This window comes from Erythrolamprus reginae, chromosome 2 (assembly GCF_031021105.1).
Source record: "Erythrolamprus reginae isolate rEryReg1 chromosome 2, rEryReg1.hap1, whole genome shotgun sequence".
In the NCBI taxonomy this organism is placed as follows: Eukaryota; Metazoa; Chordata; class Lepidosauria; order Squamata; family Dipsadidae; genus Erythrolamprus; species Erythrolamprus reginae.
The window spans coordinates 4468849-4485228 of record NC_091951.1 but is presented as its reverse complement, the minus strand read 5'-3'; the positions used below and the strand labels follow the sequence as shown (position 1 = coordinate 4485228).

General features: G+C 44.0%; 1 protein-coding gene across 1 annotated transcript; it reads left to right on the top strand.

The window, feature by feature from the left end:
* The first annotated feature begins 1948 nt into the window (after positions 1-1948).
* On the top strand, positions 1949-15572 carry LOC139162925 (zinc finger and SCAN domain-containing protein 31-like). The gene is made up of 4 exons (XM_070743842.1): positions 1949-2094; positions 6506-7035; positions 9009-9135; positions 14157-15572. Exons 1-4 carry the CDS (start codon positions 1998-2000, stop codon positions 14633-14635), a joined length of 1233 nt encoding a protein of 410 aa, XP_070599943.1. The 5' UTR covers positions 1949-1997; the 3' UTR covers positions 14636-15572.
* Positions 15573-16380: the final 808 nt, after the last annotated feature.

Genomic DNA, 16380 nt, shown 5'->3' with positions numbered 1-16380 from the left:
AGCATAGACACTCAAAATATTACACGGGGCAAAACCCGAACTCAGAACAATCTACATATATGTATATGTATATATATATATGTACAGTATATTTGTTTTCGTAGATTTTCGTATATGTATGTAGATTGTTCTGAGTTCGGGTTTTGCCCCGTGTAATGTTTTGAGTGTCTATGCGACATTTCGGTGAAATCATATTCACCATCATCAGGCTGAAGTTTTAAGCTTCGTGCTGCTGTAAATATGGAATGTTTGCAACTGCCATTTGTTCCTTATATATAGTTTTGTGGGTGGAGATTTGGTTTGAATGTAGCAAATAGATTGGGTGACTATGTTTTAGTGATTTGATTGGTTGGTGGAATCACAATTACTTGAAGGATTGACATGGTGATGATTATGATATGTTTTTTTGTTTAAGGCTGGTTTCCAAATCTCGTAGGCGGGACGTGTCATCGCGTTTGTTCATGCTGAAGGGGTGTTTATCTATCTATAGCTTCCATAGTAATTCTTCTGTATAAATTTTCTGTTTTGGAAAGTAATTAAGTTTTTTCAAAGTCAATTTCGTGCCCTGTTTTTTTAATGTGCTGGACAAGGGAGGAAGTATTTTCTTCTTTTTTAACTGCATTCTTATGTTCTGCAATGTGTGCGCTCACTCTTCGATTGGTTTGTCCAATGTATGTGGCTGCACATGTTTTGCAAGGGATTTCATAGATTCCTTGGTGTTCTAGTCGGATTTTATCTTTTGGGTTTCTTAGGATGTTTGATATTTTTTGGTTAGTGACAAATGAAGTTTTGATATGTTTATGTAGAATTTTACTAATTTTGTCTGTGGTGCCCTTGATGTAAGGGAGGAGGGTGGTACCATTATCCTGTTCTTGGTCTTGATTTTTGGGGGGTGTCTCTTTTTTTATTAGGTTTGTAATTGTTTTCCTTTCGAATCCATTAGAAATTAATACATCTTTGAGTTTGTTCAATTCAAATAAAAACTGAATTGAACAAACTCAAAGATGTATTAATTTCTGCACGATCTGAAGTTTCCGAACACTTTTCAAAGGTAGCCCCATGTAGAGAGCATTACAGTAGTCGAACCTCGAGGTGATGAGGGCATGAGTGACTGTGAACAGTGACTCACGGTCCAAATAGGGTCGCAACTGGTGCACTGCGAGTCCTATAGATAGATAGATAGATAGATAGATAGATAGATAGATAGATAGATAGATAGATAGATAGATAGATAGATAAATAATAATAAATAAATAAATGCTGAGCCCCCTCCTGCAAAAAACGTCATCTTTGCAAGGGAGTTCCGCTCTGCATTCATTCCTCCACTCGAAACAGAAGACCCTACGAAAGCAGACTATCAATCCTAGGTCTAGAAAGCTTAGAACTACGTTGCCTCAAACACGACCTAAGTATTGCCCACAAGATCATATGCTGCAACGTTCTACCTGTCAATGACTACTTCAGCTTCAACCGCAACAACACAAGAGCACGCAACCACTCCAAACTTGACTGTAAAAAAATATGACTTGAGCAACCGAGTTGTCAAAGCGTGGAACTCATTACCGGACTCAGTAGTGTCAACCCCTAACCTCCAACATTTTCCCCTTAGACTCTCCACGGTTGACCTCTCCAGGTTCCTTAGAGGTCAGTAAGGGGCGTGCATAAGTGCACCAGTGTGCCTTCCGTCCCTTGTCCAATTGTCTCTCCTTTATTCATATATCTTTTCTCCCTTTCAAATATGTTCACCTATACTTTTATATCTTCTATTCTTTTCTTTATTTATATTATTACATATCTATTCTCTTCAATGTGTATTATGTATTGGACTAAATAATTAAATAAAAATAAATGGTGCACAGTAACCACCAGGGGGCGCGCTCTGGGGGGGGGAAAGGGGCGGGGGAATCCAAAAGGGGACTGACGGCCTAAGAAATTTCAGGAAGAAACAGAGCGTGCGCAGAAACTTTGACCGGATTCAAACCTTGGGATTTTTTCAGATGGGTGATGATGTCACTGAAACGCTGGCCTCTCTAGGACTGTGCCACTCGGTTCCCTCTTGGGCTCTTCCGCTACAACTTCAGGAAAGGCTTGCAGGTAATGGGCGCTGCGTAGTGGAGGGGGTGGGAAGGCTCATGCTGGGACTTGCAAGGGGGGGGGGTCTTGCAAAGGCCTCATCCAGTCTTTGGAATCCTAGCAAGGGGGGGCGTGTTCCCCTGCCCTCCCTTTGCATGCATGTGCCGGCGGGTGGGGGGTGAGGGGGCGGACACCGAATTTCAGACCAGTGGAGCAGTGTTTCCCAACCTTGACCACTTGAAGGTATCTGGACTTCAACTCCCAGAATTCCCCAGCCAGCATTCGCTAGCTGGGGAATTCTGGGAATTGAAACATAGAAGACTGACGGCAGAAAAAGACCTCATGGTCCATCTAGTCTGCCCTTATACTATTTTCTGTATTTTATCTTAGGATGGATATATGTTTATCCCAGGCATGTTTAAATTCAGTTCCTGTGGATTTCCAACCATGTCTGCTGGAAGTTTGTTCCAAGGATCTACTACTATTTCAGTAAAATAATATTTTCTCACGTTGCTTTTGATCTTTCCTCCAACTTCAGATTGTGTCCCCTTGTTCTTGTGTTCACTTTCCTATTAAAAACACTTCCCTCCTGAACCTTATTTAACCCTTTGACATATTTAAATGTTTCGATCATGTCTCCCCTTTTCCTTCTGTCCTCCAGACTATATAGATGGAGTTCATTAAGTCTTTCCTGATACGTTTTATGCTTAAGACCTTCCACCATTCTTGTAGCCCGTCTTTGGACCCCTTCAATTTTGTCAATATCTTTTTGTAGGTGAGGTCTCCAGAACTGGACACAGTATTATTCCAATGTGGTCTCACCAGCGCTCTATATAAGGGGATCTCTCTCTCTCTCTTCCTCTTGTTATACCTCTAGCTATGCAGCCAAGCATCCTACTTGCTTTTCCTACCGCCCGACCACACTGCTCACCCATTTTGAGACTGTCAGAAATCCCTACCCCTAAATCCTTCTCTGAAGTTTTTGCTAACACAGAACTGCCAATGCAACACTCAGATTGAGGATTCCTTTTCCCCAAGTGCATTATTTTACATTTGGAAACATTAAAGTAATGCACTTGGGGAAAAGGAATCCTCAATCTGAGTATTGTATTGGCAGTTCTGTGTTAGCAAAAACTTCAGAAGAGAAGAATTTGAAGTCCAAATAAAGTGGCCAAAGTTGGGAAACATTGCGATGGAGAAAACACAGCATCATCCCCAGAAAGGAGGAGGGGATCTGGGGGAGCCCTTTATCTCCCTCCCTCCCCATTTCCTGAGAAAGCCCCTAAATGGGAGTGGGGAAAGGGGGGGGAGGCTTGCATTACAAGAGACAAGCAGGACCCCTGCCTCCTCCCCCCAAATGATGAATTCCACTCCAGGGAGAGGGGGAGCTGGAAATGTATTTCTGCTATTTGCAATGGGCTGGGTGTGAAACCTGCCATCCGGCAGCCTCTTTGCCAGGAAGGGCTCAAAAGGCTGAAGATTTCAGGGGAGAAGGGAGAGGACAGTGACCCCACGTGATTGAGGTGTGGGACACTGCCCAAGAGGAAGTGTGTGTGTGTGTGTGTGTGTGTGTGTGTGTGTATGACGGTCTTGGTATATTCGGGTTTCTTCCCGTGTAGCATTCAGAAATTTCTGGCGACGTTTCGACGAGGTCCCACTCATCATTTTCAGGCTGGTGCCCCTGAATGGGAGTTGGAGTAAGCAAAGGACTTCCCCTTTCCCCCAAAATGCTGGATTCCACTCCAAGGGCTGGGGTCAGGTGGTGGGAGCCACACTGGTATTTCTGGAGAAGGTCTAAACCCTGGAATCTCCATTAGCATTGTTGATGTTATCTAGTTATCTATGCCAGACCCATCCTAGACTACTGCTCATCTGTCTGGAACCCCTACCACATCTCAGACATCAACACCCTTGAAAATGTCCAAAGATATTTCACCAGAAGAGCCCTTCACTCCTCCACTCGAAACAGAATATCCTACGGAAATAGACTAACAATCCTGGGCCTAGAAAGCCTAGAACTACGGCGCCTAAAACACGATTTGAGTACAGTATTGCCCACAAGATCATACCGGTCAATGACTACTTCAGTTTCAATCGCAATAACACAAGAGCACGCAACAGATTCAAATTTAATATTAACTGCTCCAAACTTGACTGTAAAAAATATGATTTCAACAATCGAGTTATCGAAGCGTGGAACTCATTACCGGAGTCAATTGTGTCAACCCCCAACACTTCTCCCTTAGACTCTCCACGATTGACCTCTCCAGGTTCCTAAGAGGCCAGTAAGGGGCGTACATAAGTGCACTGGTGTGCCTTTCGTCCCCTGTCCAATTGTCTTTCCTCTCTTTCACCTATCATATATATTCTCTTCCTGTCATATGTCCTCTCCTCTAAGTTCACTTTTACCCTTATATATATTACCACATGTCTATTTTTCTTCCTATGTATTTATGTATTGAATAGATAGATAGATAGATAGATAGATAGATAGATAGATAGATAGATAGATAGATAGATAGATAGATCGATACCGTGTTTCCCCGATAGTAAGACACCCCCGATTGTAAGACGTATCGGGGGTTTCAGGGGGGGTCGGCTAATATAAGCCGTACCCCGAAAGTAAGACATATGTCTTACTTTCGGGGAAACACTGGGGTATTGCCGGGGGGGGGAGCCCGATGACGTCGCTTCCAAGCTCCCCGCGCGCCCTTCGCCTCGCCGCGGCGCCACCGCCTCTTCCCCTGCTGAGGCTCGGCTGCAAACGGCCAGTGAGGCCGACCGGCTCCAAGGCGAGCGGCCGGAGCTGCGCCCTCCTTCGCCCGCCTCCTTTCCGGCAGCTCCCCACGCACCCCTCACTTTCGCCTCGCCGCGGCGCCACCGCCTCTTCCCCTGCCGAGGCTCGGCTGCAAGCGGCCAGCGAGGCCGACTGGCTCCGAGGTGAGCGGCCAGAGCTGCGCCCTCCTTCGCCCGCCTCCTTTCCGGCAGCTCCCCGCGCACCCTTCGCCTCGCCGCGGCGCCACCACCTCTTCCCCTGCTGAGGCTCGGCTGCAAGCGGCCAGCGAGTCCGACCGGCTCCGAGGCGAGCGGCCGGAGCTGCGCCCTCCTTCGCCCGCCTCCTTTCCGGCAGGCAGGTGGGGCTGCCCAACTGCGCAGAGCGGCTCCTCCCCTCCAGACACACGCTTCCCCGACACGCGTCTGCGGCTCCACGCGTGCCCTTCTGGACTCTGGGGAGATGCCTTCAGGAACGCAACCCTTTCAATTTTTTTCCAATGTAAGACATACCCCAAAAGTAAGACGTAGTGGGGCTTTTGGGGGTAAAAAGAAAGTAAGACACTGTCTTACTTTCGGGGAAACACGGTAGATAGATAGATAGACAGATGATAGATAGATAGATAGATAGATAGATAGATAGATAGATAGATAGATAGATAGATAGGGTAGAAGATTTTCCTTCTACCTCTCCTAACCAGAGAGACCTACTTGCTTTCTCGGCGCTGACCTAGTCCCACCAGGAAGCTGAAAAGAGGTGTAAGACAGCTGAAAATGCATCATGGATTCGGAAATCTTATTTTTTCTTTCAAATTCGCAGGTAGAAGTTTGTTTGTGGACCAAGCAATCTCATATGTCGGGAAGGCTAGCTGGTGTACCGAGATTAGGAGGGCGTTTGCCCAGGTTCGCCTGGTGCATCATTTGCGGCCCTATTTGGACAGGGAGTCCTTGCTCACAGTCACTCATGCCCTCATCACCTCGATGTTCGATTACTGCAACACTCTCTACATGGGGCTACCTTTGAAAAGTGTTTGGAAACTCCAGATCGTGCAGAATGCGGCCGCGAGAGCCATTGTTGGGCTTCCTAGATTCGCCCACGTATCTACAACACTCCGTGGCTTGCATTGGCTGCCGATCAGTTCTGGTCACAATTCAAAGTGTTGGTCATGACCTTTAAAGCCCTACATGGCATTGGACCAGAGTACCTCCGGAACCGCCTGCTACCACATGAATCCCAGCGGCCGATAAGGTCTCACAGAGTTGGCCTTCTCCGGGTCCCGTCGACTAAACAATGTCGTCTGGCGGGCCCCAGGGGAAGAGCCTTCTCTGTGGTGGCCCCGGCCCTCTGGAATCAACTCCCCCCGGAGATTAGAACTGCTCCCACCCTCCTTGTCTTCCGTAAACTACTTAAGACCCACCTATACCGCCAGGCATGGGGGAGTTGAGACATCTTTCCCCCAGGCTTATTATAATTTATGTTTGGTATGTATGTGCTGTTTGGTTTTTAATTATGATAGGGTTTTTAGTTTTTTAATATTAGATTTGTGCCATTATAATATTGTTTTTATCGTTGTTGTGAGCCGCCCCGAGTCTTCGGAGAGGGGCGGCCTAAAAATCTAATAAATTGTTATTATTATAATTATTATTATTATTTCTCCAGGGTATTTAAGTCCCGTGGAGACAAATTGGCCCGTTTCATATCCTCAGTCTTGGAGATCCAAGCAGCTGTTGGCATCCTTTGTAGCTGGATTAGAGAACAGAGAAAAAATGGAGGGACAACACCCGTTAGATGCAGGAGATGGACTAAGGCATCCTGCTGCTCAGTTCGGGAGCTGTGCGGAGGTCAGGATAAAAACTGAACAGAACCCAGAGGAAGGAGAGGAAGAGTCTATCAGCTCGGAGGCCCAGCGCAAAAACTTCAGGGAGGCCTATTACCAGAATGCTGAGGGTCCCCAGGGACTTTGCAGCCGACTCCATCACCTTTGCCGCCAGTGGTTGAAGCCAGAAAGACATACAAAGGAACAGATGTTGGACCTGATTGTTCTGGAGCAGCTCCTGTTCCTTCTCCCCCCAGAGACGCAGAGCTGGGTGCGGGAGTGTGGAGCTGAGACCAGTTCTCAGGCGGTGTCCCTGGCGGAAAGTTTCCTCCTGAGCCAGGTGGAGGAGAAGAAAGAGCAGGTCGAACTGCAGGTGAGAGACTTTCAGAGCCCAAAGGGGGCCTTATATACATCTTAATATATGTTCTGTCGGGCTCTCTGGTAGAATCCTCCCAAAAATCCACAGGTACAAATTTCAGACACACCCACGTTTGAAAATTCAAAACAATGTTCTTTATAATGAAAATTCACTTAAACCAAGCCCTCTTTTGGTATAGCAAAGAGCACTTTGTCTCCAAACAAACTGGTAATTTGTACAAGTCCCTTATCAGTTCTGTGATACTTAGCTTGCAGCTGTGAGGCAATTCACAGTCCTTCTTCTTTCACAAAGTGAAACACATTTTGCTCTGGTTTAGGTTCAAAGCGGGGAAAAATCAGCACACAAAAAGTCCAAGTCAGCAAAGCAGTCACGAAACACAAGGATCAGATAATCCTCCACAATGGCCAAACCCACAGGCTGCTCTTTATAGCAGCCTCACTAATGACCACAGCCCCACCCAACCACAGGTGGCCTCATTTTCTTTGATAATAATCTCTCAGTTGTTGCTGCCTATGCATCGCTCTCCGCATGTGTGGCTGTATCATTAACTCTTGTTCTGAATCCAAGGAGGAGCTAGATAATTGATCTCTTTCTGAGCTGTCTGCCACACTCTCCTCCTCCCTGTCACTCATGTCTTCTTGGTCAGAGGAGCCTTCATCAGCAGATTCCACCGGGGGCAAAACAGACCTGCAGCATGTGGATGTCTCCCCCACATCCACAGTCCTTGGGGCAGGAGCTGGGCCAGAGCTAACCACAACAATATATGTCCATGGAGATTCTCAATTCTCCAGATCGACATTTTATTTCTTCCCCAAGAAGGAAAGTGAGAAGCGAGACATTTTCAAATAAAAAAAATCCCAAGAAAATCCAGTTGTCATTTACAAACACCATCTCTGGGACATTGATATATGTTGATGTTCTTAATTTTTTGGCATTATTAACACAAGGGCTTTTCCTCTGAAGATGTCCAGTTGTGGCTTCTAGAGGACATGTTTGGAACAATTGATTGTTTGACATTTTCCACCCCACAAACTAAGAGCAAAGAATAATCATTCCTTTCTTCTGGTGGTCTCTTTATTTCCCCTTCTGTGTTTCTTTTTTTTTGTATTTATTTTTATTTTATTTAACATACAAACATTTAAACATCATACAAAACAACATTAAACATTTACGATTTATATATTTACAAGATTTATCTTTTACAATTCTATTTGCTATAAATTTTTCTTAACTTCCACCCAGTTGTATATTTTCTCCCACACTCTGTAATAGTCCTTATTTTGTTGGTTTTGTATCTCGTATGTTAATTTGCTAAATTTGGCGCACTCTAATATTTTTTTAATCACCATTTCTTCGTTTGGAGTCTTTTCTTGTTTCCATACTTGTGCATATGCTAATCTTGCAGCTGTGAGTAAGTGATTTATTAAGTAGTAGTTTTCTTTACTATGTTTGCCTCTGATTATGCCTAATAAATACATTTCCGGTTTTATCTCAAGTTTATAATCCAATATTTCTTCCATCCATGTCTGAATTTGGGTCCAAGTTTTTTTTTGCTTCCTTACATTGCCACCAAATATGGTAGTATGTTCCTACCTCTTTTTTGCACTTCCAAAATTTTTACTTACATTTACATTTATTTTGGCTAAGTGCGCTGGCGCCTAATACCATCGGAAGAACATTTTATAAAGATTTTCTTTGTATGGTGTTGATAGTGTCATCTTATAGTTTACTGACCATAGTTTTTCCCAGTCTTCCAGTTGAATCGCATAGCCAAAGTTGGTCATCCAAGCTATCATATTAGGTTTAACTATCTCTTCGATATTTTCGTAATTTAGTAGATAATTATACATTTTGGTTATGAATTTTTTGTCAGATCCTGCCCATATTTTTTCTATTTCATTTTGTTTTTTACATATTCCGAATTTCACCAGGTCCTTTTTGTATCTACTTCTGTGTTTCTTATCCAGGTCCAAAGGCCTCTCTCGGGGGCCAACCCTCAACATCTGGATGGAAAGAGCAACCCCATAAATCTTCCCCAGGAACCGCTTATTTGGAAGATCTCCCAGGAAGGGAAGAATTTGAGCAGCACACCAGGTAAGGGAAGGTGCTTGTAAGCTGCATAAAGTTCTTTCAAGAAAGCCCAGCTCTTTTGCACAATTATTATTATTATTATTATTATTCTTACAGCAATGATAAAAACAATATATAATGACAAATCTAATATTTAGGATCTAAAATAACAATACTGTAATAGCATCACGAAGCTTAGTACTGGGAATAATACATGCATTGAAGGGAATAAGGAGATCGCTGACTATTTCAATAGCTACTTCTGTTCAGTTTTCTCAAAAGACACCTTACAAAATAATACTATAGAGGGATATAGCATTGCTTCCAGCTGTACGGATTCAGCTCCAGTGATCTTAGAAGCCGATATCTTAGAAGAACTTGAACGATTAAAGATAAATAAGGCAATGGGCCCAGATGGCATCCACCCCAGAGTTCTTAAAGAACTCAGATCTGTCATTGCTACCCCCCTGACTGATTTGTTTAACCAATCCTTGTTAACAGGAGAAGTTCCTGAGGATTGGAGAATGGCCAGTGTTGTGCCTATCCACAAGAAGGGCAGTAGAGAAGAAGCTGGTAACTACAGGCCAGTTAGCTTGACATCAGTGGTAGTTAAAATGATGGAGACTCTACTCAAAAAGAGGATAAATCAGCACCTATAAAACAAAAACTTATTGGACCCAAATCAGCATGGCTTTACTGAAGGCAAATCATGTCAGACTAATCTCATTGATTTCTTTGACTATGTCACAAAGGTGTTGGATGAAGGTGGTGCTGTGGATATTGCCTACCTGGACTTCAGCAAAGCCTTTGATACGGTTCCACATAAAGAACTGATAGATAAATTAGTGAAGATTGGACATAATCCCTGGATAGTTCAATGGATTTGCAGCTGGCTGAAGCGTAGACATCAGAGAGTTATTGTTAACGGCGAGTATTCTGAGCAGAGTCAGGTTACAAGCGGTGTGCCACAAGGGTCTGTTCTGGGTCCTATTCTTTTTAATATGTTTGTGAGTGACATAGGGGAAGGTTTGGTAGGGAAGGTTTGCCTATTTGCCGATGACTCTAAAGTGTGCAGTAGGGTTGATATTCCTGGAGGCGTCTGTAATATGGTAAATGATTTAGCTTTACTAGATAAATGGTCAAAGCAATGGAAACTGCAGTTTAATGTTTCCAAATGTAAAATAATACACTTGGGGAAACGGAATCCTCAATCTGAGTATTGTATTGGCAGTTCTGTGTTAGCAAATACTTCAGAAGAAAAGGATTTAGGGGTAGTGATTTCTGACAGTCTCAAAATGGGTGAACAGTGCAGTCAGGCAGTAGGGAAAGCAAGTAGGATGCTTGGCTGCATAGCTAGAGGTATAACAAGCAGGAAGAGGGAGATTATGATCCCGCTATATAGAATGCTGGTGAGACCACATTTGGAATACTGTGTTCAGTTCTGGAGACCTCACCTACAAAAAGATATTGACAAAATTGAACGGGTCCAAAGACGGGCTACAAGAATGGTGGAAGGTCTTAAGCATAAAACGTATCAGGAAAGACTTAATGAACTCAATCTGTATAGTCTGGAGGACGGAAGGAAAAGGGGGGACATGATCGAAACATTTAAATATATTAAAGGGTTAAATAAGGTCCAGGAGGGAAGTGTTTTTAATAGGAAAGTGAACACAAGAACAAGGGGACACAATCTGAAGTTAGTTGGGGGAAAGATCAAAAGCAACATGAGAAAATATTATTTTACTGAAAGAGTAGTAGATCCTTGAAACAAACTTCCAGCAGACGTGGTAGATAAATCCACAGTAACTGAATTTAAACATGCCTGGGATAAACATATATCCATCCTAAGATAAAATACAGAAAATAGTATAAGGGCAGACTAGATGGACCAGGAGGTCTTTTTCTGCCGTCAGACTTCTATGTTTCTATAATACATGTTAAAAGTCTAAAAAATAAGAAACCCCAATATATAAAAAACATACATACAGTCATATCATACACAAAAAACTACACAGGCAGGGGGAGATGTTTCAATTCCCCCACGCTTGACGACAGAGGTTGGTTTTAAGGAGTTTACAAAAGGCAAGGAGGGTGGGGGCAGTTCTAATCTCTGGGGGGAGCTGATTCCAGAGGGTCGGAGCCGCCACAGAGAAGGCTCTTCCTCTGGGTCCCGCAAAACGACAATGTTTAGTCGGCGGGACCCAGAGGAGACCAAATCTGTGGGACCAACCGGTCACTGGGATTCGTGCGGCAGGAGGCGGTCCCGGAGATATTCTGGTCTAATGCCATGAAGGGCTTTATAGGTCATGACCAAGACTTTGAATTGTGACCGGAAACTGATCGGCAACCAATGCAGACTGCGGAGTGTTGGAGTAACATGGGCATATTTGGGAAAGCCCATGACTGCTCTCGCAGCTGTATGGTTAGAATGCAATATTGAAGGCTAATTCACCACACTGCCAGGAGTTTGATCCTCACCACCTCAAGGTTGACTCAGCCTTCCATTCTTCCAAGGTCGATAGAATGAGGACTCAGATTGTTGGGGACAATATGCAGACTCTGGAAACTGCTTATGGAGGGCAGTAAAGCAGTATGAAGTTGTCAGTGAAGCAGTGGAAGTGATGTGCCGGTGCCTGGAGGCTGTTGGGGCCTGGATGGGTGTCAACAGACTCAAGCTCAACCCGGATAAGACGGAGTGGCTGTGGGTCCTGCCTCCCAAGGACAATTCCATCCATCCATCCATAACCCTGGGGGGGGGGGGAATCACTAACCCCCTCAGAGAGGGCCCGCAACTTGGGCGTGCTCCTCAATCCACAGCTCACATTAGAGAACCATCTTTCAGCTGTAGTGAGGGGGGGGCGTTTGCCCAGGTTCGCCTGGTGCGCCAGTTGCGGCCCTATCTGAACCGGGAGTCACTGCTCACAGTCACTCATGCCCTCGTCACCTCAAGGCTCAACTACTGTAACGCTCTCTACATGGGGCTACCTTTGAAAAGTGTTCGGAAACTTCAGATCGTGCAGAATGCAGCTGCGAGAGCAATCATGGGCTTCTCTAAGTATGCCCATATTACTCCAACACTCCGCAGTCTGCATTGGTTGCCGATCAGTTTCCGGTCACAATTCAAAGTGTTGGTTATGACCTATAAAGCCCTTCATGGCACCAGACCAGATTATTTCCGGGACCGCCTTCTGCCGCACGAATCCCAGCGACCGATTAGGTCCCACAGAGTGGGCCTTCTCCGGGTCCCGTCAACTAAACAATGTCGTTTGGCGGGACCCAGGGGAAGAGCCTTCTCTGTGGCGGCCCCGGTCCTCTGGAACTAACTCCCCCCAGAGATTAGAATTGCCCCCACCCTCCTTGCCTTTCGTAAGCTCCTTAAAACCCATCTCTGCCATCAGGCATGGGGGAACTGAGATATTCTTTCCCCCTAGGCCTCTACAATTTACGCATGGTATGTCTGTATGTATGTCTGGTTTTATAATAAGGTTTTTTTTAATTGTTCTAGTATTGGATTGTTACATGCTGTTTTTATCACTGTTGTTAGCCGCCCCGAGTCCACGGAGAGGGGCGGCATACAAATCCAATAAATAAATAAATATAAGTTTCAGTGCTATTGCTATTCCAACCCTGAGCTACAAATATTCTCCTTTATGGAAATGCTGCCATTTGTAATTTAAAATGAAGGGATCGGTGATTTTAGGCTTTTTATAATTAGGTGGTTGTGGTCAGTGGTGGGATTCAGCCAGTTCCTACCAGCTCAGTAGAACAGGGTTGATTCTAACTGACCTCATCGCCGTTTTGCTTCCTCCATGCCGCGTGTGCATTGTGTGTCGCGTGGTCATGCTGCATGGACACTTTGTACGCACGAATGTGCACTGCCGGGATTTGGCTTCTGCGCATGGACAGAGGAAAAAAGATATGCAAAAAATTTTTTTAAAAAAAGATGGCCCCCGTGACCAGCACAAAATCGAACTGGCTCCATGACATCACCAGCAGCTTGCTACCAGTTCAGTTGAACTGGCACAAACTGGGAGGAACCCACCTCTGTACCCTGTTTCCCCGAAAATAAGACGTACCCCGAAAGTAAGGCATGTCAGAGGTTTTGCAGAATTTGCTAATATAAGGCATCCCCCGAAAATAAGGCGTAGTCAAGTTTACATACGGTACGGTGGAAAAACATACGGCACCATTCAAAGCTGTTCATAGCGGTACCGTAATAATGTGGCATCCCCTGCTGGCCCCTTCCATCGCTTTGTACCGTACAGTACAGCAGACATAGTCTGCTGCTGTCTCACCGCCATTACAGTCTCCACTACAGTGCGTAGACTGTAGTTCCTCTGGTGGCCGGAAGCTGCAATAGCGGGAGTATACTGTTGTACCATATAAGTGCCGTTGTTTGTGTGTGTGTTTGCCATACTGACAGGTACTGTACGGTACACTTTCTTTGGGGGTGTCAGCTTTTCTGCCTGTGAATTTGTCTTATTTGAGAAATATAAGGCACCCCCCCGAAAATAAGACGTAGCACAACTTTTGAAGCAAAAATTAATATAAGAGACAGTGTCTTATTTTCGGGGAAACACGGTAGTAGAATCAGTAGCCAACTGTGCAATTCGGCGACCCGGCTGATCCCTCCACTGGCTGGCCCCGCCCCATCCTTAGAAACATAGAAACATAGAAGACTGACGGCAGAAAAAAACCTCATGGTCCATCTACTCTGCCCTTATACTATAAGCTAAATCATTTACCATATTACAGACCCCTCCAGGAATATCAACCCTATTGCACACTTTAGAGTCATCGGCAAATAGGCAAACCTTCCCTACCAGACCTTCCCCTATGTCACTCACAAACATATTAAAAAGAATAGGACCCAGAACAGACCCTTCCCAGTCACTCTTTTTATTTCCTCCGCTGCTTTTGCTGCTCACCTAGTTTTTGGTAAGTTACTTTGTCTCACATGTACAGGGACTACGGGAACCGTAGTCCTCAATTTATAACCACAATCGAGTCCAAAGTAAAACATTTTTAATATTTCTTTTTTGCAGTTGCCCTTAACAGGATGAAAAGGCAACAGAATTTTTCAGTAAGAATCAATAAGAAACCAAGATTGGAATCGTTTGTATCAGAAATGGCCTTGGATGATATACAACAGTCACAAGCACAGCCACTGCAACTTGGAGAGAGCAGCCGGTCCGTTATTGAAATAAATAACGATACCTCCAAAATCGAAAACAGTCTTCCTGAATGCTGGACAGTGCAACAGTATAATAATTTTAAAGAAAAATATGACGGACTGGTAATTTCTAACAGAAAATTAGGTTGCGAGTATTGTGCAAAACATGGCTGCCTAAAAATGAGAAGTGTTCATGTGTCAAAAGAATGGAAATATTTTCAGATTGAGGCATCAGGGAGAAATAAAGAGGTAAAACAGGCTTCCCTAAGGAAAAAAATGAAAGAACATTTTTCATCAAGAGCTCATAACATCTGTAAAGAGAACATAAAACAATGTGAGGAACTTCAATAGCAAAATATAAGGTGAATAAAAATATGTACAAACTACGTCTAGAGTATTTAATACAGTTTACAGCCTGGGAGAAAGATGTTGTTGTGGTTAGCTCTGGCCCAGCTCCTGCCCCAAGGACTGTGGATGTGGGGGAGACATCCACATGCTGCAGGCCTGTTTTGCTCCCGGTGGAATCTGCTGATGAAGGCTCCTCTGACCAAGAAGACATGAGTGACAGGGAGAGTGTGGCAGACAGCTCAGAAGGAGATCAATTATCTAGCTCCTCCTTGGATTCGGAACAAGAGTTAATGATACAGCCACACATGCGGAGAGCGATGCATAGGCAACAACTGAGAGATTATTATCAAAGAAAATGGGGCCAGCTGTGGTTGGGTGGGGCTGTGGTCATTAGTGAGGCTGCTATAAATAGCAGCCTGTGGGTTTGGCCATTGTGGAGGATTATCTGATCCTTGTGTTTCGTGACTGCTTTACTGACTTTGACTTTTTGTGTGCTGATTTTCCCCCGCTTTGAAACTAAACCAGGGCAAAGTGTGTTTCACTTTGTGAAAGAAGGACTGTGAATTGCCTCACAGCTGCAAGCTAAGTATCACAGAACTGATAAGTGACTTGTACAAATTACCAGTTTGTTTGGAGACGAGTGCTCTTTGCTATAGCAAAAGAGGGCTTGGTTTAAGTGAATTTTCATTATAAAGAACATTGTTTTGAATTTTCAAACGTGTGTGTGTGTCTGAAATTTGTACTTGTGAATTTTTGGGAGGAGTCAACCAGAGAGCCAGACAGAACAGATGTAAACCATTTTCAGAGGTAAAATGAGTTGGATTAAATGGATTAGGTATGGGACTAGGATTACATTCATGTAAAACTGCAGGGGAAATAGTTGATTTCATTGCAAAAAAAACCCCCAATGACAATTGTTTATTAAAATTATTGAAAATAATCTGAAAATATGTTTGATTATTGATGAAGCCTCAACAATATCTTGCAACCAATTGCATATACTTTTCTTAAAAGTTGAGAATTCAGTTACATCACCAACGATTTTCCTTGAGCTAATTGAATTGGAAAAACAAGATGCAGAGACAATATATTCTTCCGCAATAGAAAGTTTAAATAATGTTGGGCTTAATAAGAACTGTGTCTGAATACTTCACCCCAAAAGGGGGGAAGCAGCGGCATCTTTAGATAACAAAGATAACGGTCTATAACTCAGCCCCCCAGTTCGCATCCCATCAATGAAGCCACTGAATAATTATTTTGCCAGACCAGGGTGAAGCTTTTATTTATTCATTTTTATTTATTCATTTGTCCAATACACAAAATACATGGGAAGAAAAATAGACATGTAGTAATATATATAAGGGTAAAGTGAACTTAGAGGAGAGGATATATGAAAGAAAGAAAATATATATGATAAGTGAGATAAAGGAAAGACAATTGGACAGGGGACGAAAGGCACACCAGTGCACTTATGTACGCCCCTTACTGGCCTCTTAGGAACCTGGAGAGGTCAATCGTGGAGAGTCTAAGGGAGAAATGTTGGGGGTTAGGGGTTGACACTATTGAGTCCGGCAATGAGTTCCACGCTTCGATAACTCAGTTGTTGAAATCATATTTTTTACAGTCAAGTTTGGAGCGGTTCGTATTAAGTTTGAATCTGTTGCGTGCTCTTGTGTTGTTGCGGTTGAAGCTGAAGTAGTCATTGACCGGTAGGACGTTCCACATACGATCTTGTGGGCAATACTCAA

What these genes read in the sequence shown, in the direction of transcription:
- LOC139162925 (XM_070743842.1), top strand. Translation starts at nt 1,998, where the DNA reads ATGGGTGATGATGTCACTGAAACGCTGGCCTCTCTAGGACTGTGCCAC. An exon ending in ACTTCAGGAAAGGCTTGCAG is followed by an intron (nt 2,095 to 6,505) that starts GTAATGGGCGCT and finishes TTATTTCTCCAG; the next exon opens with GGTATTTAAGTCCCGTGGAG. An exon ending in GAATTTGAGCAGCACACCAG is followed by an intron (nt 9,136 to 14,156) that starts GTAAGGGAAGGT and finishes TCTTTTTTGCAG; the next exon opens with TTGCCCTTAACAGGATGAAA.